A 23,601-nucleotide genomic window follows, 5' to 3' on the forward strand; every position below is an offset into this window, starting at 1 on the left:
TGATATGTAACACATACACAGCCCAACAATGCTGACAAATTGGGACGATATGTAAATCATTTGATTGTTTATTTTTTGAAGTTATATACTTGCGGTTTGGAAGGTTTTTTCATCTTTATTGTTGCTGTTGTGATCCTTTTTAGAACAGCGTTGGTTGTTTTTGGGACATGTTCATGGCCAAGAAAGTTTTTATTTTTTTGCCCTCCTCTGGCTTAAATCTCTGGATCCGCCACTATTAATCTACCTCCACAAATATGGAGAATGACAATGACAATGGGTCACCAATTCCATTGGCAAGACTTGAATACTCTTAACAAGGTAGAACTAACAATGCAAGATTCATGTTTTAACATACAACAATAATTGAACTTATAGAATCTTTAATTACATTTATCATCTTTATTTCCAGATATCTGCCAAATCTGTAGTAGAATGTGTAGTAGAATGTGTAGTATTTGCTTCAGTCTTGGATCTGGCGTCTATTCAATGCATCTTCAAAACGACCACACGAATCTGCCCTCATCTCAGTACTCATATCATTCTCAGGCGCGGGATAGTAATCTTCTCTAAGCTGAACATCTCTCAAATTCGGAATTCTCAAAAAAAACATCAAAAAGTGTTCATGAGCCGTTCCATGAATAAACAGTTTCCTCAATTTAAGACATTCTTGTAGCAACCCGGCTGCAGGCAATGACAAACTCCTCTGGTTAACATCTCTATCTTGGGGTGGCCAGTAATCAAGTTCACTTAGCCTCAAATCCCCAATTCCAAACAGGTAAAACCGTTCCCACAGGCTCAGATCCATCTGACCTGATGGTGCGGTGTGTGCATACCCAATCGTGTCACCACAATCCAATTTCATCTTTGATAGTTTTGGATACAATGACAAACAGCTCAACCCGAATTCCCTTTGTGAAGGTTTTGCAAAGTGCCTACAATCACCTTCCACCTTGATGCAAATCTCTTCCAAATTGGGACAGTCTTCGAGCCCTAATGATAACAACGGTGTCAAAAGCACACCAACTGAAAACCAAAGCGATAGATGCTCAAGTTTCTCCCATGGTTTCTCTTGAAACCCATTGCTTGAATAATTCAAATCAAAATCGAGCTTTTGCTTTTTCCTCAGAGTACCCAACTCATCATCAGAATTGTATCCAATTTCAACCCCATCAACATTATCATCTAACTCTTCAAGATTATCGAAAACACAATCAACATGAAGCCTTCTAACCCGCTCCTGGATTGGCTCCAAAGCTTTTAACGAAGCCTTTGCACCTAAATTCTTACAACACGAAATCTTCACATCAACTAGGGTCCGACTTAGCAAAGAAACAAACGTCCTCATTCCCTTAACCGTAATGTTCTTACACCCTTGCACTTCAAACTTAACCAATTTTGAACACCCTCTGGCAATCGCGATCAAACCCATATCATCCAGGTCAGCTACATTCCTAATGGACAACGACTGAAGTCGTTGACACAAGGCAACCCCATCCAATTTAGACTCCTCTGGCATAGAAATCCCATGAAAGTTTCCAAGTTTCAAAGACCTTAACTTGGGACATTTGGAATTCAATATTTCCAAAGCAGGACCACTATCTCTAATATTGTGACAAACATCAAACGTAAGCTTTTCCAACAAAGGAAGACCCGAAAACATCTCAATTAAGGTCGCGACAGTAATACTAGCATCATCCGCACTAAAGTCCATAGTATCCGGGTCAGCTCTACCATTAACCAAAGCCAATGGATCAGCAAGATGAAGGACCAATAACTTAGGACAATTAACCGATATAGAAACAAGGGTTTTGTCTCCAACAAAACCAATGTACCTAGGGTCAAACAAACAGACAATATAAAACTTGTTCAAATTCGGACACAATTTCGTGATTTCCTCTACTTCTTGTCCTTTAAACCCTTCGGGAAAAGAAGGGTTTAAAAGATTCAAAACACAAATATTAACCGAAACACAAGAGTATGCTTTCAAAGCCTGTGGGATATCATCAGTCCAACAATAAAAACATGACAAATCCAATTCAACAATTTTTTCACAATTTTTAAGTAAAGGAATTATGTCAGAACCATGAGTCAAATGAGGTGGTCGTTGGTGCCACCTAACTAACTTAACCTTAGTAAGTAACGGCCACCGGGGAGCTAAAACCTCAACAGTTGTCGGAGTACGAGAGTAAACGACAAGAGAAACAACGTTAGGAAAAGACTGTCGTAAGAGGTGGGCAACTAATGTCGGATCGGGGGCAGAGAGTAAGAGAGGGTGCCCCCATGGGGAAAGTAAAGAAAGGTCAAGATGGGTAACGGATCGGAAACAAGAAGGGAGGATGTAAAGGTCACGGGGGGCATTGCCACGGAGGGTGAGACATGTACGGGTGGATCGGTCAAGAAATAGCCATTTGCGACAGACTAAAGAGGCGGAGTTGCGTGTACGGATGTCTGAGATGGCGGCGATTATGTTGGATAAGATGACGTCAGGGAGATCGGTGATGGTGGTTGTATTATTATTAGACATATTGATTGATTGATGATTGGACTAGTGGTGGTGGTGGTGGCGGCGGAGAAGAGGTTGTGTATCAATTTTGTTTGTTTTTGTAAAGTATTTTTTATATGACATGAAATGAGACAGACAGGAGGATATGATGGATAATTGAGAGAGAGAAAGAAATTATATGAGATGAGAGGATAATATCGTAAACGGGTGTTTTTCTTTTTGGGTAACAACTAACAAGTATGGTGTATCATACTTCCATGATTTTATGAGGGGTGAGATTTTATATTTATACATGTGATTTTTATGGGAGAGTTTGTGAGGAGAAAATATGTTTATTCCTTATTGTTAGAAGCATATTGACTTTTTCTTTTCTTTTATAACAAAATATATTTGTTTTTATTTACATCAGTTTTTATTTACATTACCAAATGGTTAACATTCTCGCATTTAAACATTATCAAAGCTTTTATTTTATGTCATATAAAGTTAAAAGTCATTTTCTATCTTAAATTAAATTTAAAAAGATCTATCTTTTATAAAAATAAGACGGTTTAGATCTTAACCTCCTTATACACCAGTGTCGGGTTAAGCTTTTTAGAGGCCTTAAACGAGATTAATTTTAGAGGACTAGTTGATAATATACAAATTAAATAAAAGAAAACAAAAAAAAGCAGGAAAAAAAAAATACTAATTCATCTTATATTGTTATGTAAAAAGAAAACAAAAAAATTAAAACAAAATCATGAGAAAGTCTTTCATATGATCATGATTTAATCACTAATTCGTTGGAAATCTACTTTTGAGAGAAAAAATTGACTGACGGTCTTTTTAACTTGTGAACCGGTTTTTTTCCCACCTTTTTACCCTGAGGGTTATAAGTTATAACTTCAGTCATGAGCCATGAGTTATACTTTTTCCTTATTTATATTTTTTGCACTCTTATTATCCTTGTATAATAATAACATCTAATTCAAAAGTTTAAATTTTAAAACATTAAACTTAAAATATAAAAATTGGAGGCCTTTGTATTTTGGGGGCCTTAAATCCATGCCTCATCCATATATATGATGAAGCCGACATTGCTACCACACCATAATATTGGGACTCAAATGTCGTAAAAGAATACATTATCACTTTTGCATTTTGTTTTTTTTTTTTTCACATAAACAACGATACATGATTACATGAAGTTCAAGGATACATGATTTCTATCAAGTTTTAACTATGAGACTTTGAAGTGGTAGAGGTGTTTGACTTGTGATGAAATATGATTCTGAAGTCTTGCTCAATGATGAAATACTGTAACACCTCAATATTTTAAGGTAATAGAAAATTAACCTTTTTTGTAGTTTTGACATTAAGGCTCTGTTTGATAACAAAGAATGATTTAGTGCTGAATGATTTCAGGATCTGAATGTTTCAAAAGTTCTGAATGAATTTAATTCTGAATGAAAAGTTATGTTTGAAACCTGTTCTGAACAAGTAACCTGAATGATAAAAAATTACCATTTTAACCTTCTGTATATTGGTGATTGGAATAAGTTTGGTACATGTGTTCTTTTTTGATATTTACATATATATTGCGCACAAAAAACATTTAAAAACATAATATTATAAATCATACTCATAATATTCTCCTAATTAATATCCTTTTACATTAATATCCGTTGAATTCATCAAACATTAATTTGAAGCACTTATAGTTGATTAGAAATTTGATCACGTAGATTGGCCATACGCTCATTGCCTAGATGACCTCCTTCAACTCCATGCATGTCTTTTTCCTCGGCACCCCAACGTTGTTCTTCTCTAGCAAAGATGGTACTCGCGTCACATTCCTCAAAAAGTTTATTTTTTCCTTATAGAGTTATGCACCGCAAAATAAGAAATCACTAAGTTCACTCAATGCCGATGTGTTATCTCTTATTCTTCCAATTCTCGACGAAACATTTGTCAACTAAAACCAACAAACAATCATCGTAAACACCATTTTATCTTCCATATCCATGTGACCTTGAACATAATATAATACAAAAGGATGGCATTAGATAAGAAAACAAATTAAAAATACATTCTAGCATATACCAACCATTAATTACTAGTATACAATTTGTGTTTTGAAAGTGTATTAAATAAGGAGGAGGATGGCATTAAGAATTCACAGAAGCAACACAATTTGTTTTGTTATGCACAAAAATCCAAGAATTCATACAGAAAAAAATGTATGAATACCATGAACTAAACAAAAAGACCACAAATAAATGATTAAACCAAACATATGCATGACTCACAATCCTGATGCAATTCTGATGCTACTGAATTAGATAAAAAGACCAAAAACATATTGTATATCCATCACATTAGATAACAAAAGGAAGTGGTTCAGCAAATTAAATAGGAAACAAAAGACATCAAATCGCATGATCGCCTTCAGCAACAAAGCTTCTTTGTAATCAACCTAACTGTCCAAACTTACTTCCAGCATTCCTAATCCAACTTGCACAACTAACTCTCCAATTTCAATACCAATCAAAGTATCCTAAAATCGACACTCTCACCAAAAAGCAAAACAATTTTAGGAAATGGTATAGCGAAAACGATTCCTGGTATAGCCAAAACTTTGGTCAAAATGTTTCAAAGATTCTCCAACATGATCCATACATATATATATATATATTCTTAAATAACCAGGAAATAGATGCTAGAAATCATGGAACCAATATACTCTAGCAATTTATTCTCAAGAGATAGATCCTAATAACCATGAAACAAATAGATTTCCTAAGCAAATATGTTTCTAAGCAAATAATGGAAAATGAGGTGTGAATATAAGTTCTTTTGAACTGCTCTGTAACAAACATTCTACTAAATAGACAAGAAGAAAAAAAAAAAATTTTATCTCATTAAACAAATTATAATACTAAGACTAATAGGAATGGACCATCCATGGAATGCCCCTCTACCATTCAAAACGCGACACGTGGCACTCACCAATCATAAGGGGCATTCCCCCCATTCCCTTGGGGTGGAGGAATGCCCTTTAGAGGCATTCCCATTTTTTTTTTATTTATAAATAAATTAAATAAAACATACTACTTTTTATTAAAAACATACTTTTTATTAAATAAAAAAACAAACTACTTTTTATTAAAAAAAAAACACACTAAAAAACAATACATAAAAACTCGAAATAAAACTAATCGGAGTTGTCGTCTTCGGTGCTAACATACTCTCGAAGATCGGCGAAGGGATCGGCTGTAGGCTCGAAGTCATGTGGTGTGTTCGCCCAAAGATGGTCAACCAAATCTGCCGTTAGCATGTTGTGGGTTTCACGGTTTTTTACGGCATGCAGATTTTGGATACGAACTTCCATTGGAGTTATGCGGCTCCAATAATCTGGATTGAGACTCGGTTCTTGGGCATTGTAGTCCTGGCATACGGCCTTGTTTTCGTCCTCCAGGATCATGTTATGTAAAATGATACAAGCATAACAAACATCATGGATATTTCTTTTGTCCCAATATAGTGCCGGATGTTTTAGCACCTTCCATCGTTTTTTAAGCACACCAAAAGCCCGCTCAATATCCTTTCGTGCCGACTCTTGTTTCTTCTTAAAATGTCTTCTTTTTTCATCGATCGGGTCGGAAAAGGTCTTCACAAATGTAGCATATTCGGGATAGATGCCGTCGCCCAAATAGTATCCCTTCTCGTAAAAGTTTCCGTTTGCCCAAAACGAAGCTGCGAATAAAACATTTAGAAAAAAACATTTAGAAGTTAAAACAATAGAATAAAACACTAACCAGTGGGTGCCAATCCGTTTACAATTTCTTCAAGAATTGGCGATGATTCAAACACATTGATATCGTTGTGAGAACCTTGCTGTCCAAAGTACGCATTCCAAATCCATAGATTGTTTGATGCTATAGCCTGAAGGATCAAAGATGGTCTACCCACATGCCCGCTTGTGTAAGTACCTCGCCACGCCACCGGACACATCTCCCATGGCCAATGCATACAATCTATACTACCGATCATACCGGGAAAACCAACAACTTGTTCATGAACATCGTATATACGCTGAAGATTGGATGGAGTCATCGGAATCCATATGGTGATTTTTTAGGAGAATGTATGTGTATGTAATTTTTTTGAAAGAAAAATAGATAGATATGTGTGTGTATGTATATTGATATGTGTATGTGTATGTATATATATAGAGTGAAAAAAAAAAACAAAATTTTAATGCAAACTTCAAGGAATGCAACGGCTCAATGCCCCTACAAGCCAAACGCCCGGACGCGTTCGGAATCGGAAGGGGCACGTTTTTTCACCTTTTGAAACGCCCCTCGGGGCTGAAATGGGGCGTTCCGCACGGATTTTTTTGGTGGGAACGGGCTACTCCGAATGGTCTAACAGCCTACTTATTCATTAAAAAAAACATGTCACAAATATCAACAATTAGTCAAAAGTATTGAATCTGACAATAATAATAATAGAAATAATAAACAAAATTCGTATATGACAAAAATAATAAATAAGAAATATTGAATTTGTGTACCATACCTTCACTCAAAAGAACAAATGGATCAAGTGTCATAGTCGGCTATTACCTACGAGTATTTCGATAATAATAAAAAAAAATGGATGAAATTAGTATAGAAAATAAATAAGAAGAAAAGAGTGAATGAAAGTAATTAAAAAAAAAGAAATAAAAGGAAAAGAGATTAGAGAAAAATACCTTGGTGAACATGGAAGTAGCGGATGGAAGGTGTAAAGAAAAAATCGAAAATACTGGTGTTAGAAGGGAGGGTAATAGAGGAAAAGTTTGATAAGGAATGGTTAAGAGAGGGTTTGGAGGTGGAACAGTTCAGAAATTTTTTCCCCTTCATTCAGCGTCGTTCAGTGTTCAGCACAACTTAACAAACGGATGGAATGCTGACCGATTCAGCATTTGGTGCTGAATCATTCCATTCAGTTGTTTTCAAACACAACCTAAATTAATTTCCTAGTATTTTGTTTTGAGATGAGGGGTTAATTTAGTTGAAACTTTAATGGCTAGCGGGTATTAAACCCACAAAAATAAAGATGGAACGTGGCAAATGGGTAGAGTGTCCAGCCACTTTGTGTTGATGAATCACAATTTCATTATCTCCTTCCTCTCAAATCCTCTACAATCTTCCACTTCCTTCTAATTCATCAAGGGATTTCATGCAATTTCACCCTCCTAGATCAAATTAACCAATTCAATCAAATAATAAGCAAAATGAGAGCTAGTGGTGATTAGTGAGGTCGAAATTATCAAGAAAGAAAGGAAGAAAATTTGGAAATTTCAATTGTGTTGTTGTCTTTTGAGGTAAAGTTTCCCTAAATTATTTAATTTCAAACTTTAGGGTTCTTGATTTTAAAATTTGGGTTCTTGGCTACAAAAATTGGGGATTTTTGTTAATTGAGAATTTCAAGTAGAACCCTAATATATTTGATTGAGAATTTGTTAGTTTGATTTAAAGGGGTTTGTTGATAATGGAAATTTCCCCATAGTAAGAAATTCATATTTGGTGGTGTTTGGCTAGTAATCATGAAATAAAGTTTTATTATGAGAAAAATTGGAATTTGTTGAAAGAGGTTTTGAGTAGCCAAACACCACAATGTTAAAATGGATGAATGCAAGTAGATGCTTGGAAGGAAGTTGAGTTTATAGAACTCATAGAATGTTTATGTGTTGATTTGTATATAGGTGGTGAAGAATAAATTGTTGAACTTGTAGCCTTGTAGTGTCAATAGCCAAGTAGCCAAGTTTGAGGTGAGTGTATATGCATATAATCATATTCTTGTTATTAGAGGTCATAGGTGGGTAAATTCCTATGACCCATTAATTGATTGATTGTGAGAACTAGTAGGTGGGTAAATTCCTACTAGTCATATTGTATGTAAGAGCTAGTAGGTGGGTAAATTCCTACTAGCCACTTTGTCCATGGCCATGTTGAAAATGAATGTATGTTGTTTGATATGTATGAAATGGCTAGCTTGCTAGACTTTATGTGGTGTTTGATGCACAATGTTAAAAAGGGCATGATTATGATTATATGTGTATGCATTCACTAAGCGTAGCTTACATTTTAGTGTTTAACTCGTTTATAGGAGTTGGTAGTAGTAGCAAGAATAAAGAACCGATCGAGTGAAGTTGCGGAAGATTTGGAAGTCTTGGAAGGTTGGCATTGTGGGTAGATAATCCCTTTGTACATCTTGGCTCTTGATACAAGTCCTTTCGGTAACTTGTCACTTTGGTAAACTTGGTTAATTTAGGAAGTTTGACCAAATGGGTGGTTGACCCGTAAAGTTATAGAACTTACTCTTGAACATTTAAAACCTTTTGTAATGATAAGTAATGTGTTTATGATTTACTTGTATCAGAGAATGATAAGGAAAAGTTTGATTTTGAGTCGAAATGCTGAAAAACGTCAAAAAGAGTATTTTTGGTGTACAACAGAGAGCGCGACCTCTGTGTCACAGAGCACGGCTCTTGCCTTGTGCAAAGGCCGTGCTCCACTGACCTCGAACCTTGTTTTTTTCCCGAGCCTTCGTTTGACCTGTTTGGATCCTGAAACTTATATAGTAGTCTATTTACATCATTTTAAGAATACTACAAGTGTCTTTGCTTGAATTGCAACATTTTGATTTTTCGCGAAAAATGGCCGTATTTTTCAAAGTACAAAGTCGAAAGTTTTGGTTTTCAATAATTACGCTTTCATTTGGATTGAGACGTTACAAATACATATGGGGCTTCAGCCACCGCTTCGATCCTAAAAGCGACCAAATTTTACCACTAGTAGACCTTTAGACATGTAAATAGGCTAGAAGCTCACGTAATTATTAGGGATAACTGCAGAAAATAGAAAGTATCTTTCGACCAATTCATGAAAATAGCAGTGACCTTTAAAAGTTTTTCTTTTTAGAAATGAACTTCCATTTATTCCCGAAAATAGTAACATTTGACACGTGTACGTGATGACATGGATATTTTTCGATTAGGTGACATTTTTTAATTTCTATTTTTTGGAATTTCGTGAATTGGTCACTTTTCTGGAGTTTCGTGAATTGGTTACTTTTTATCAGTCGCGTCATTTCCCACAAAAAATGACATGACTCTATTTCAGTTTCGGTTCTAGCAACGTATTTCTTCTTGTCATTTTCTCCTGAAGCTAAATTTTGATTTTATAGATTTCCGTTGAGTCTCTTCCTACTTCAAGCATTGAAAAGGTGAAAAGCTGAGTATGAAGATCTTAAAAGAGACATAGATCTAGCTCTACTTCGTCTATCTCGAGATTAAAAATCTTTGAAATTAGATGCCAAAACATCGTCGTTTTAACCGGAGGGAGATCCTGTGGATGTTCAAGGTGAGACAAGAGTTCCATATAGGCCGGATTTGGACCGTTTAAGAATAGTTCATCGACAGATGACATAGATCCAGATAGCGCAGGTCCAGAGGTTAGCTCGAACTTGAACAGACCGCCGACGACTTCTAAAATTAATTGAAGAAATCGAGAAGAAACCACCTCCACCTCCACCACCGCTGTCGTCGGTGTTGGAGTAATCTGACAATAAATGAGTTTATTACTAGAAAGTAAAACTTTTAAAGGTTACTTCTATTTCCGTAAATTGGTCGAAAGGTCCTTTCTATTTTCTGTAGTTATAACGTATGCCATGTCATCAAAAAATGTCACGTAATTAAAAAATGTCCAAGTCATCATGTACACGTGTCAAATGTTACTATTTTCGGGAATAAATGAAAGTTCATTTCTAAAAAGAAAAACTTTTAAAGGTCACTGCTATTTTCGTGAATTGGTCGAAAGGTGCTTTCTATTTTTTGCCGTTATCCCTAATTATTATCTAATAATTATTGTCCTCGACTCAATAAACATAAATTAGAAATAATATAAAAGATTTTCTAGTAAAAAGTATCAATATCATATACACACAAACATATATGCTTAAATTGGAGTGGACACACGAACAGTGTCTTAGACATCATTAGAAGTTGCAAAATCGGTAACTTCTCCTAAACTTGATCGACCAACAAAGTGAGAAGGGGTAGACATGAGAAGCGTAGAAGCCATGTTTATCTTGAACTCTTATCACTTTGAGAACGAATTTGCATTTGACAGCCTGAAAAAGAAACCATATACGACCTCCCTATATTAAAAAGCGTTAAAGGTTTCTTTTAATGAAAATAATAACTAGTTGGCGTTCAATAGACATCTGCTTGCTGAAGGTGGGTTGTTGATCTTGCCGCTTAGTTGAGTGGTTGGTAATTATGATCAAAATGAGCCAATTTTATAACAAAAACTACTCCACAGATTAACATTGTGTAGACATTTCTCTAAAGGATTAGAGACACTTTTAAATTGAACATAACCAAAATTGTATGTCTGTTTATTTCTCCAAAGGGCTAGAGACATTGGTTAACATTGTGTAGACATTTCTCCAAAGGGTTAACATCTGTAGTTCTTGCTAATGTCTAGTTGACCTTCAAAATATGAAGTGTCTTGTATACGTTCTGTCACATCAAAATGATCCTTTAAGCAAATGCAAATCTCCAATGATGCCGGCGTGAGTCTTGTTCTTCGTATAGTAAGTACCCTACTACTAAGAGAAAAAGCGGATTCTGAAGCTACCGTGGAAGCTTGGGCACTTAGTAAGTCTCGGGCCATGGTGGCTAGAACGGGAAATTGAGATTCTCATCAAGCCTATATATAAAAAGAATTAAACTCATCGCCTCCCATGGTGACCAAAAAATCGGTTTGGGTATTTCTCTTATATTCCCCACTAAATTCATCGCCTTCACCCCTAGCCTTTTTAGTGTTTTCACTTCTTAACTCATTTAAAAAGTTAGTCATTGGGTTGAGCTTCGAGAAGGTGTAAAATAAGATGATGAAGACGAACTTGAACCAACATTACCACCATGTTTAGCAAAATAACATTTTAACAACTCTTTAAAAACCTTTTTAAATAACATTATTTTCATTTGCTTTTAAACATCTTGTGCTTGATCCGTAGTTAACACTCGAACGACATTTTTATGTGGTTGTGGTTGGTGATTTGAAGAACTTGGTGTTGCCATGTTAAAGTGAGTTTTGAGTGAGTGATTTTAGTGTTTTGTCATGATTTTGGAGTTTTTGTAACACTTCTGATTATTGTAAACCAACCAAAATGAATGTATGTATATCTAATAGTGTTAGGATAGCATAAAGGTAAAAAAAACAAAAAAGGGTAAAAAAACGGCTCTATAGCCCTCCAACGTTCATATTTAGCTACTGCCTTCCCAGCCCCCCTTTTTGCTTGATATCGGGTACCACACCGGGTTGGAACCCGGGTTCTCTAACCGGTTAGGGAGTAACCGGGTCCAACCCAGTTATAACAGCTAGTATCCATCACCGGTTAGAACCCATCGGATTATATAGAAACCGACCCGGTTATATCCAAACCCGAGTGTTGACCGGGTTCGGTTTCGGTTTTTTTTGTACACGACTAGCTCCACACAATAGAGACAAAGATAGACGTTAACTGGATTCCGAATGTCATTAAACTGTCTACCACTGGCCATTCTTCGAAATTTAACTCTCTTATGTACAATCAACATCCTTGCGCAATAGATGTCCTTGCAAGCTAGTTGAATTCAATATGTCAATCAATTAAAACAAATAGAAAGAACTACATACAATCTATCAACAATGAACTACAAACTAGAAATCTGGTCTGAACCAACATCTGCCTGAAGTGACTGGCTCTCAACATTATATGCAAATGACTCGGCCAATCTAGCAGCATCTTGAACCCTAAGCCGTGTTCCCTGCTGCGCCACCACTGTAGCTGCAACCCGGGCTGCCAATGTGCCCATTCCCTTTAAATCTGATGCACCCCTCAACAATCCGTACAATATTCCAGAAGCATAAGCATCCCCGGCCCCACAAGTGTCCACCGGCATGCAAGGTGAAGGAGGAATATATAACGCCTCTCCCTTTACCCCAATGTATGACCCTCTTGGCCCGTCTGTGACGGAAACTAGTGGAACAAAATGACTTAGATATTGTGTGGATGAAACAGGACTTTCCTCTGCAGAGAAATGACAAAAAGCTCTGGCTTCATCACTATTTGCAAACACAATATCTGCATAGTTCTCCATGATTTCCCTGGGCAAAGATACGAGGAGAACATTAATAAGGATAAACTGGTTGGATAATCTGTAGCTGACATTCCCATATAATCGCAAATTTTTACAAAGGGGGTGTTTAGATGTGTGTTACTGTTATAATAATGGCACACTAAAATGAAGATATAGTTTAAGTTAAAGATAACTTTGTTCCATCAACTCTTTACGAGTTTCTCAATATCTGGTGATTTTACCAGTGGTAACTTTGGGTTAAAAAATAAGTGCAAAATAATAACTGTTTGTGTCAAATATTACAGACCTGAAAATTAAGATTATATATTGCTGGAAGCCTAGAATCACTTTCGCAAACAATATTATGAGTTTTATGTGGCTGTGTTCACTTATATATGGCGAAAACAGATAAATGGGTGTTTTGTTTGGTTACTAGGATACATAATCAGGGAGAGATATCCAAACATCCCTTAAGTCGAGTCACACAAAATGCATTTGTTGGTAGATCATACTAATAAGTTTTTTCTTGGAAGCATCTGATAGCACTGGCGTATTGAAAACTTAAAGAACAAGTAGCATTGTAGTATAAGTGGCAAGTTTGCTGAACATCAGACCCATGATTGGGTCGTATTTTATCTTCAACAGATTAAACAGGAAAAGTTTGTAAACATGTTGATAATGGGTCAAAAGGGTTAACAGGGTCAAATGGGTCTAATATAATGCTTAAAACATCTATACAGAATAGAAATTTTATTCTTATATTAATAGTATGGTTATCAACATATTATATCTTTTTAATACATAAATTATTAACAAATTTTAAAAAGTAGAGACTAGGCCTATATAACCCAGCCCATCCCATTTTAATCCAAACTCAACCTGAAGTCCTAAACCCATAAGCTAACCCACTCATATTAGCCCAATACCCGACCCATCCATTTTGACACGTCTACTGGTCATGAGCTAAAGAAACTAATTGTTAACATACCAAAAATCATCATAATGTCTTTCTATGCACGTCACATCTGAGGCTGTAACAGCAACTAAAGCACCACTATCACGAGCAACTTGACAAATTTTCTTAATTGTCTTGATCGTATCAGGAAATTCGAACAAATATCCTTCAACAACCAGAATATTTGTCTTGGAAATGATGCTCTCCATACTCGAGTCATACTTAATATAAGAAGATGTACCCTGCCTCATATAAATGAAACATATCAGAAATTGGATTATTCAAGACTAACTGAACATGTACTCAAGTGTTCATAATAAAATATGTGAAGTTCATGCTTGTAAGGAAAGAGATATATAATATAATAAATTAATAAGCAGTGACTATTAGCTCGAAAAAAAAAAAAAAAAAAAAAAACAACACACTTTGTTGTAATGGAATTGGCCGAATTGCACATAAAAAGGGGTGTACTTTTAGTCAAGCAATACTTTAGAAAACCATACTTTGAAGATCAGCATTTAAGGGCTTATATTAGAAGTTTATAATCAAATAACAAATACCAAAACCTAGTTTACGTTTATCAGTAACCAAATCCCACACTTGATATGAAACTTAGAACACATCATGTATGAAAATAATTTGCCTAGAAAATATTCTGAATATTAGTATGTTCCTATATGTGCAATTTTTATATAGATATCACATAGAACAAAGGAGAATAGATGTTGACCATATCCTATCACCCACCCCTTGCCAAAATATACATATGAAAAATTTTAATGTTAATAGAAGATCCTTGTAACAAAAGAAATTGAGCAAAATGAAATGCAACTATACAAGGAATTCACTGCACATGTTAATGGGGAATATAAAGTTACCTGATATGCAAGCATTGTACGTTGAGCATCCGAGGTTGTCAGAACTATAACTGTCCCTGTTGTCCCATCCTTCACCGGTGCAGAAAGAAAACTCACATTGGCCCGTCGAAGTTTAGTTCTATAAAACACACAATAACATAAGTGAAAGTGGAATGATAAAATGATGAAGTGGAATCCTGCAAATTGCTATATGTACTTTATGTGGAAAGCAGAATGATTCATTGGGGCATCTTTTCTTTGGTTGTGATTACTCTGAATATATATGGAAGGAAATGAAAGAGCTTATGGAGGAACAAATGGCCCCCACAAAGTGGCAGGATGTTAAGGAGTGGTTCTGCAAGAAGAAGAATGACAATACTATAAAGAGTGTAGTTCAAAAATTATGCTTGGCAGCTTGTGTGTATGAGATATGGAGGGAAAGAAATGCCAGGTTCTTTACTAAAATGCAGGTAACTAAAGTGAAGTTGCAAAAACAGATTGTGGATATTATCAAAAGCAGAATAGTGAGCTTGAAGTTTAAGGAAAGTAATGCTTATAGGGAGTTAAAGAGGAGATAGAATTTCTAGCAGAGTGGCGGATAAGATGGTGTTTTTAGATGTAATGTACATGGAATGCTTGTATAGATCTGAACATATTGATAGGTTGTAGTGTAGGTTTGGTGTATATATTGTAAAACTTGGAATTGTCCAAGTCTTTTCATTCATGAGGTGTAATATTTTTTTCTTTTTTTTTTTGAGGATTAATAAAATGAGAAAGCAGTTGAAAAAAAAAAAAAACATAAGTTTCCGGTCGCTTCGTAAGAACTAGACTAATAATGACTTTTGTCTAACATCCAAAATTTCATGTAATCATTAACTAGGATATGGATAAATAACTAAATGTAACAAAGAGAGAAGACTAGTTATGAAAGGCCAAGGAGGACCGAGGGTGTACCTGTAGAAGCCACCTAAAGGATCACTGCCAATGCTACCAGCTAGAGCAACATTCAAGGCAGGGCCACCCATTTGGTGACCACCAAGCCTAGCCAATGCGACTAGGGTATTAGACAAGGAACCTCCAGCAGCAGCCTTGTAGCTACATCCATCCATTGCTTGCAGAACTCTACCCCTCTCTTCATGATTTACAACCTTTCTTGTACCCTTTTCTAGTCCTAACCTCATTAAAAAGTCATCATTCACTATGCCCGAAAAGTCAACCTATCAGAGAAACAAGAACCAAACTTCTGAATGAATATACATGCTTAGGCTATAAAGTTACAAGAAACATGCGATTGAACTCAACCTTACAAAATAATCAGAAGTTGCAGAGCAAGCAGTAACATCGAAACACCCTCTACAACAACAACGAAGGTATTTTGAATCAAGTGGTTCTGATTATTATTTAATTAAAGGGAAAATTACCTTATATGGCAACAAAAAGTCAAGTTTTGTGAATTTATATTTCCAGTCCCAAAAAGGTTTATAAAATCCATTTTTGCACATTTAGGAGGCCATAAAGTTCAGTGGTAAAGAAAAGGAACATGAAAATGAAAACTAACAATATGGAATATAGAAAATCTTTCTTTTTGTGTGAGTGTGCCCATGTTTCCTAGATGTGAGATATTACATTTCATGATCTTTGTCGGGTGTGAAATATAACATCTAAACCAAATTGACAAAAACTGGTACTAATATTACCTTATATGGCAATTATTTTTCCTTAAATTAATAAATTTCAAACAGCATATCTAGGGCTATCAATAGACGGATAGTTAAACACATGGTTGTGTTCATGTTCATTCATCAAGAGATTTAGTTTGTTCATGCGCATTTGTTTATGTTGATGAACGAACACATGTTAACAGTGAACACAAAGGAACATAAAATTACTAGTAACATATAACTAGAAGCATTAAAAAAATGATACCTTGTGATTCTAATAAGTTATAATTAATAAGTATAAACGTCTTAATACAGTAAGTCATGGGCATGTTTGTATTATACTAAATTTATACCGAATGACTTAACTAAAATAAAGTCACATATATAACGATTTATCAATCAAGTTGTTGACTTTTGATATGTTTCTTTACACATTGTTCATTCAGCACATAATACTGCTTAATTTATACCAGCTAGAATCAAAAAGGAGGGAGAGAGAAAGAAATGGTACCATGGCTTGGCCAAGGCCTAGAACATCCCAGCGGTCAGGTAAATCATCATATCCTGCAGCAGTGGCTTCATTAGCCTTATCTTTATCAGCCTTATCCATTATAATAACTTCTTCATCGTCTTCGTCATCGTCCTCGTCATCTTGTTGAAGGGTAGAATTATTATTATTAGAAGATAAGTTCCTTATAAGAAATGACTTAGTAGTATAATTTGAAGGAATTTGGTAATTGAAAACATGTCTCAAATTCTTCTTACTATTTTTAAAAAAATGAAGATTAAAAACAGTGGGAGTGATAGAGGAAAAAGTGGGAATATGATGATAATGATTGGATAAAGGAGGAGAAGGTCTGATAGCAGCAGCCATATCTCGCAATGATTTCCAAAAAATTAACCCAGCAGCAGATTATTACTATTAATTGTTAATTATGATTATCTTTAATCTCTCACAAGAATAATACCCTACTGATACAATATAGAAAGAGAAATGGTAATAGCAATGTTTATTAATCCAGCCGGCAGATACTACTGGAAAAGAAGCAAGGCAGAGTGATATGTTGTTAAAAATAGCACACAACCAACCGTGTGGATAAAACCCACACACTGGATATTCTTATTATGTGTATCCTTCTCTATCTTTCGATTTCCCTTCCCATCTCTTTTCTACTCACTTGCAAATTGCCTAAAAACGCAATCAATCTTGTCTTTTTCTACATTTTGAAGCAAATCTAATATTAACATGATGGGGACCATTAATCTTCCAATTTATTAACCTAAAAATCATCTTTTTAATTAATTGGATAGTGTCATGTGAAAATTCAGGAGAGATTAGAAAATAGATCAAATGAAATCCACTTGTCACATTCATAAGGATTTAAGAGAATTTTTAGACTAATTTTTAGGAGGATCCATCATTTTCCTAATATTATATGCATCTATCCATATAAATTGGGTTTTGCTAAACAAAGTCCTAAAGGCTTCGTTAAGATGCATTAATTAGTTGTACACTTAACATAAATTCAGGGGGCCGACATTTAATATGGAAAGATACAGCCTTTTCATGCACCTTAATTGAAACCCTAAGGACTTCCTTTAGCATTTTCCATATAAATTTGCTTCTTCCATTTTTTTAGTTAAAAATATAACAACCCTCGAACTTTTTTTTTTTGATTATTATTTTATACATTTCCATTTTAAATACTTATAATATTTACTTAAAACTTGTCATTCAAGTCTTCGAGTGAACATTAGAAGGTCCCTCTATAACGGTTTGCCTTGGATATATCCCATTTAAAGTCTGAGGGAACTTGTCATTCAACATTAGATTAATGATTTAAAGTCAATGCCCTATTTATAAGGTTTTGTGTTCAAGTCTTCGGGTGAGCATAAGAAATCCTTCTATGAAGGTTTAGCTTGGATATATCGTATTTCAAGTCTGAAGGGTCAGAATTTACCACTATTAATTCTTGTAACTTTGTGCGAATTAGTAGCGGGTTTTTTCCTCTATCGGGTATTTGAAATAGTCATTTATACTTCGAGAGAGCTCTTTAGAGTGGACCCGGTTAAAACAACGTATCTTAGACCTCCTGTTGTCGAATCACGACACGAAGTTTCAAACGAAATTCACTTTTCAAAAAAAAAATCTACTTAAAACTTTATTTACACATCCAACCTAAAGTTATGAATAACTACATTATCCACTAATACAGTAATAACCACCCACTACCTTATGTAGTCAATTTCGATGGTATACCGGTGGTTTTTTGGTTTTCGGCCCTCCATTGGTATACCGGTATAGATTTTTGTCTAAAATTTCGGTATCGAGATTTTCGGTGAAATTAACCGAAATCTCACCGAAATCGGTTGTCCAAATTTCGGTGGTATTTCGGTGGCTGGTATACCAGTTTTTTAGATTTTTTTTTTTATTAAATTATTTTTGTCCAAACTAACAAACAACATAACACTAAAATTTTCAAGTATTAATACTAATTTATCATATATTGACACTTTTAAGCTTGACTTTGATATTTAGATCGAGTATTAACTTAATATAATTGCTATTTGTGTAACACCCGTCGTTTAAAAATATGGATTTCCAAAAACTTTCCCCTAACGGAGTTAAGAGATAGCGGAAACAACTTTAAAAGTCCAAGCCAACAAAATCTGTTTGGTTCATTTATTAAATGGTGGTACTAGCAATATCATCAAAATAAGTTCAATTGGAAACCCATTGGTTGCCCAAAATTAAACAACCGATTACAATATCAATTCAAGACATAAACATTTTAGCATAAAACAAATGTCTAGAATGAGCAGCCACTATAGGTAAACTAAAGTCATCTTCAAATGCAATCTACTCATGCCTCACACTTTAATCATCATCTAGCTCAAGCTTGGTAAACCTGAGCAACACATTTCATGTAACAAGTGTTAGCTAACGAATTAGCTAAGTAAGATAACACTTAATTTATAAAGCTTTTGTCCATCTAAAACATTATATGAAGGTCATATTAAATCGTTAAGGCACATATCACATCAAAGCATCACATCATCCATAACATATCATCGCATCAAACATCATCAAAATAGGTTGAATCACCCTAGATGTGCCTAGTCATCTTTTACTTCACATATAACATATAAGCATCATTGTATAGCGTGACATAAGTCACTTACTTTAGGCGTGACATAATTCACTCATCACATATATCATAAACATCTTTATAAGTGTGACATAAGTCACACCCGACTAGATAGGACAAACCTTACGGCTGTACATCAATGTCGTTAAGGAATGGCAAGCCAATCCCGAAGTAATCCGTATGTTCAAGACAAGTGGGGTTGGTAAGACCTCCCGTATTACTCTTCACATTGTACCTCGTTAAGCTTAACACTTTCATCTCTGTAAATAGCTCGAGCATCTGCATCACATAAAATTTAGGTGTTCACATTACCTGAACATTAATCACATATCACATCACATCACATCTCATTAACGTTTGGGCCCTTAAACGTGCACGTGTCATGACAACTTACAAAGTCTAGTGAACTAGATGTACAAGCCATGTAATCATCATATTTCACATTTACACATGCACATATACATATTAAGCATCATTACATATCATGCATGGTCACATCACGTAGATTATCATATATCTCATATTGTTACACATTATATGTTATTACATTTCATATATAATTACATATCATCTTTCATTGCATAACACGGTTCATCACATATCGTATTTCATAACATTTCAATCATTTCACAATAGTTCATAGCCTCTCATCTAAGAACATATCATCTCATATCATTGGGGTAGCATTTCAGGCATCGATATACATCTACATAGCCCATATCACCTCCCATATAATCCCGAATACCCATAAACAAACAAGATATCTTTTAGGGAATTTATTATATAAAAACTATATTTTTGTTGAACCCTCGGCGTGTCAAAGTAGTGTATCTTACCTCGTAGAAGCGTAGAAAATGATAACGTAAGTTACCGAGCTTTGCAAGTATTCCTGACTACCTATAATCATTAAACGACATACTGAGCTAATAAGTACCCACTCACTTATGGTCATGAATCAAGTCTAAATACCTATAAACATGACTCATGACAATGCTTCATGCATCGGAGGTTCATTTAATACTTAAGGCTTACATAACTCGACGGAACTTGACATTCACTCACTAAATTAACCTGGAAACTTGACATCATCATCATCTTTTAAAAACATTACCATTAGAAAGTAGACTCTCTCACGATTTTGTGGATAACTTATTTGTCAAAAACGGAGTTACAGTTCAAAAGTTATGGCTATTTGAAAATTTTGTTGCTATTGCGTCGCAACTAAATGTCACTATTTTCTGGTTGTGCCGCAACTGGCCCCGATTCTGCACAAAACTCATTGTTTAACCTCCAAAACTCAACCAAACACACCCCAAACGATCCCAAACCTTATGAACGACTTTTGTACTTCAAAATTCATCATTTTAAGACCATAATGATGCAATGAAACCATTGATTAATCCCTACTTAATTTGCATCACAATAACAAACGTTTTATGTTACCGAATCGATTAAAACTCTCAATTTTGACTCCAATCAACCCTCTTAAGACCTAGATCTGTTATGAAATGAATCAATGGATTGAAAGGACATGAAATCAATGTAACAATACCTCAAATACCTGTAGATTACAAGATGGATGCAAACTATGGATCAAAACCTCTTCAAATCACCAAGCATGCAAGAATTGATCAAGGGAAGGGAGGGGCGGCCTAGGGCTTGGAGAGGAGGATAGTAGAACTGAATTATGTTTTGATTAACTCCTAGTTACCCCTAATTCAGTTGGAACAACTTTCATAACCTCACACTTTGGCCCTTTAACTTTACAACTTAACACTTAAAGCTTAAATGACTTAATGAGAATACTTACTAACACTTTAAACACCTTTAATCATCTTAAACACATTAACACATGAATCAGTAAGGCTTTAAACCTTACACATAAAGCACATTAATCACACATATATATTGAATCTCCTAGAGACTTAACAGACTCGTGGTGTTCACTTAACGACCCAAGTCAACCATTAATTAAAAAGTTCAAGATGTTACAATTTGTGTGTACAATTGCAATCTTTTTGGTATATATATAATTATATATAATATTTTTCATAATATTAAGATTACCGAAATACCACTGAATAACTGATATTTAATATAGTCCTTGACCGAAATATCGAAATTTTGGTCCTTAACTACTTAGCCACTACCGCCGCCATCACCCGTCACTGTCATCATTATTACATCGTCACATCACGCGGACATATGACTAGTTTATTTAAAACAAATTAATTAAAAAATGTGTCCAATCAAGTTTCTTTTGCCGTATTTACTTTCACTGGTTTGAGATTACTATAACCATTTCATCCTTCTATAATAGAACTAAATATTTAGAATCTTGCTATCAACAAATCTTTATTATTACAAGACTTAAAATTCAAACATAAACTATTTTTTTTTTCTTTTGATGAAATGCAAGTTCCAATATAGTAAATATCCCTTAAAAGTTTAATTTGAAATGAAATTTTTTTTTTTGGATATTTAGATTTTATTCCTTTCAGAATTTTCTTTTATAAAGTTTTTAATTTTGCTTATTTTTGAATTTTATTTTGTACCGTCGACATATCATACTACATTTTTTTATGGGCAAAATATTATACTATATTGATGCATACATAAACCAGTTTTATACTAGTAATTTGGCAATTTTATGTGTTAAACGGACAAAATGAAAAACCATTTTGTGTGGATTGATACATACAAAAACCAGTTTTATTATAGGTTTGCAATTTTATGTGTTAGATTAATAAAGTGAAAAACCATTTTATATTGGTTAATGCATGCATAACCTAAGTTTCAAAACTCGGCCTAACCTGAAAACCTAAATCTATGCAGACATAACCCAAGGTGCTACTAGAGCTTAACCACGTCACATGTGCTCGAAAGACCAAGTCATCACCAAGCCCCCGTGAATTTTACACATACATTTGAAGTGTATCTCCATTCAAAATTTTAAGAGAAAGAAATGTTCAATCCGCAGTTATATTAGAAAACAGTTCTACAATAAATGTGAACTATTAATAATAACTATTTACAAAAATTACCATTATTAGAAATAATATAATATTAATTGTAATATAGTTACAATTTACAAACAAATGGTTACAAATATATGTGACATATTATGTGAACCAATTAAAAAAGATAGAAAAAGAAAAGAATGACTTGATTGATTAAATATTTGTTTGTATATTGTTTGGTAACCTAACATTTCTCATAATTTTTTTTCATAGGTAAATTTTGCTTGAAACTTCGTGTCACAATTCGACAGCGGGAGGTCTAGCGCATGTCGTCTTAACCGGGTCCACGCTAGAGAGCTCTCTCGAAATATATTTGTCTATTTCAAGTACCCGATGGGGAAAAAATCCCTACTGATCCGCCCGAATGAACGACGATCAATAGAAGTAAACTCTGCTCCATGATATAACAAAGGTAATTGATAAATCATCTACAACAAATATACGTATTTTACTACATAGTTTACAATTGGACATAACATGCAATGTTGTAGATGGCTAATAAATGTTGTAGATCTATAGATATCCACAAAGTTTGTCATTGGGTTAATAGCTCAATGGCAAAGGGAAAGTCTTCTGATGAAGGTTTGGATTCAGGAAGACTCGAGTTCCAGTCATGAGTGTCAAGGTCTACCCCTATTAATTGTCGTGTCTTTGGACGAATTAATAAGGGGTTTTTCTTCCTAGGTATTGGGTGGGGGCTTATTTAGTGTGGGTCTGGTTAAAACAACCTAGTCTAGACCATGTTGTGATATTTGAAAAATGAAAAAATATTGTAGGAGATTTAATTTATAATAATGGTAAATAGTAAATTTGATAGATCATCTCTATTGATGATAATGTGACCCAAATTAATTTTCCTTTAACCCTCTTTATATCCATGTCTTCTGTCTTGGTATTCATATTGGAATTCTTTGTTTGAATGAGAACAAAGAATTGGAACAAGTCTTCGTATCGTTTTCATTTGTTTCCATTAGAAGATTAACCAGCTCGAACAGGTTGTATCAAAAGATACAACATATTTGCGTGAAGAATAAAAAAACCCAATTGTTAACAATATCAAGACTAAAAATGATAATTTCTCGCTCATTTCTTCAAAAGTTCCTCCAGTTTAGGCTCTGCTATTGTGTGAATTGTGAAAAATGATTCAATGGATAATCAAAAGAAACAAGAAATAATGAAGTGCAATATATTTCCTATTCTAACAATTATACCAATTCATTCCTATAATGTCACCCCTTGCACCTCTTCAACATTTTCCATGAAAACACTCCTTATCTGCATTCTCATGACAATTCAG

General features: G+C 34.5%; 2 protein-coding genes across 2 annotated transcripts; both read right to left on the reverse strand.

Annotated features, from left to right (window-relative positions):
• Window positions 1–305: 305 nt before the first annotated feature.
• Window positions 306–2,702, reverse strand: LOC122603389 (F-box/LRR-repeat MAX2 homolog A). The gene has a single exon (XM_043776077.1). The coding sequence runs from the start codon at window positions 2,522–2,524 to the stop codon at window positions 461–463; it is 2,064 nt and encodes a 687-aa protein (XP_043632012.1). The 5' UTR covers window positions 2,525–2,702; the 3' UTR covers window positions 306–460.
• A 9,374-nt stretch (window positions 2,703–12,076) lies between these two features.
• Window positions 12,077–17,265, reverse strand: LOC122585067 (uncharacterized sugar kinase slr0537). Its single transcript, XM_043757165.1, has 5 exons — window positions 16,647–17,265; window positions 15,429–15,691; window positions 14,496–14,613; window positions 13,651–13,859; window positions 12,077–12,690 (listed from the first exon to the last, which is right to left on the reverse strand). The coding sequence occupies exons 1-5, from the start codon at window positions 17,007–17,009 to the stop codon at window positions 12,237–12,239; spliced, it is 1,407 nt and encodes a 468-aa protein (XP_043613100.1). The 5' UTR covers window positions 17,010–17,265; the 3' UTR covers window positions 12,077–12,236.
• Between the last annotated feature and the right edge of the window lie 6,336 nt (window positions 17,266–23,601).

The sequence above is a fragment of the Erigeron canadensis genome, chromosome 1 (assembly GCF_010389155.1).
Source record: "Erigeron canadensis isolate Cc75 chromosome 1, C_canadensis_v1, whole genome shotgun sequence".
Taxonomy (NCBI): Eukaryota; Viridiplantae; Streptophyta; class Magnoliopsida; order Asterales; family Asteraceae; genus Erigeron; species Erigeron canadensis.

Coding starts and splice junctions, on each gene's coding strand:
- LOC122603389 (XM_043776077.1), bottom strand. CDS start 2,524: ATGTCTAATAATAATACAACCACCATCACCGATCTCCCTGACGTCATC.
- LOC122585067 (XM_043757165.1), bottom strand. CDS start 17,009: ATGGCTGCTGCTATCAGACCTTCTCCTCCTTTATCCAATCATTATCAT. Junction 14,614..15,428: donor CCTTTAGGTGGCTTCTACAG/GTACACCCTCGG, acceptor TGTGTTTTATAG/AACTAAACTTCGACGGGCCA. Junction 12,691..13,650: donor AGACATTATGATGATTTTTG/GTATGTTAACAA, acceptor ATCTTTGCCCAG/GGAAATCATGGAGAACTATG.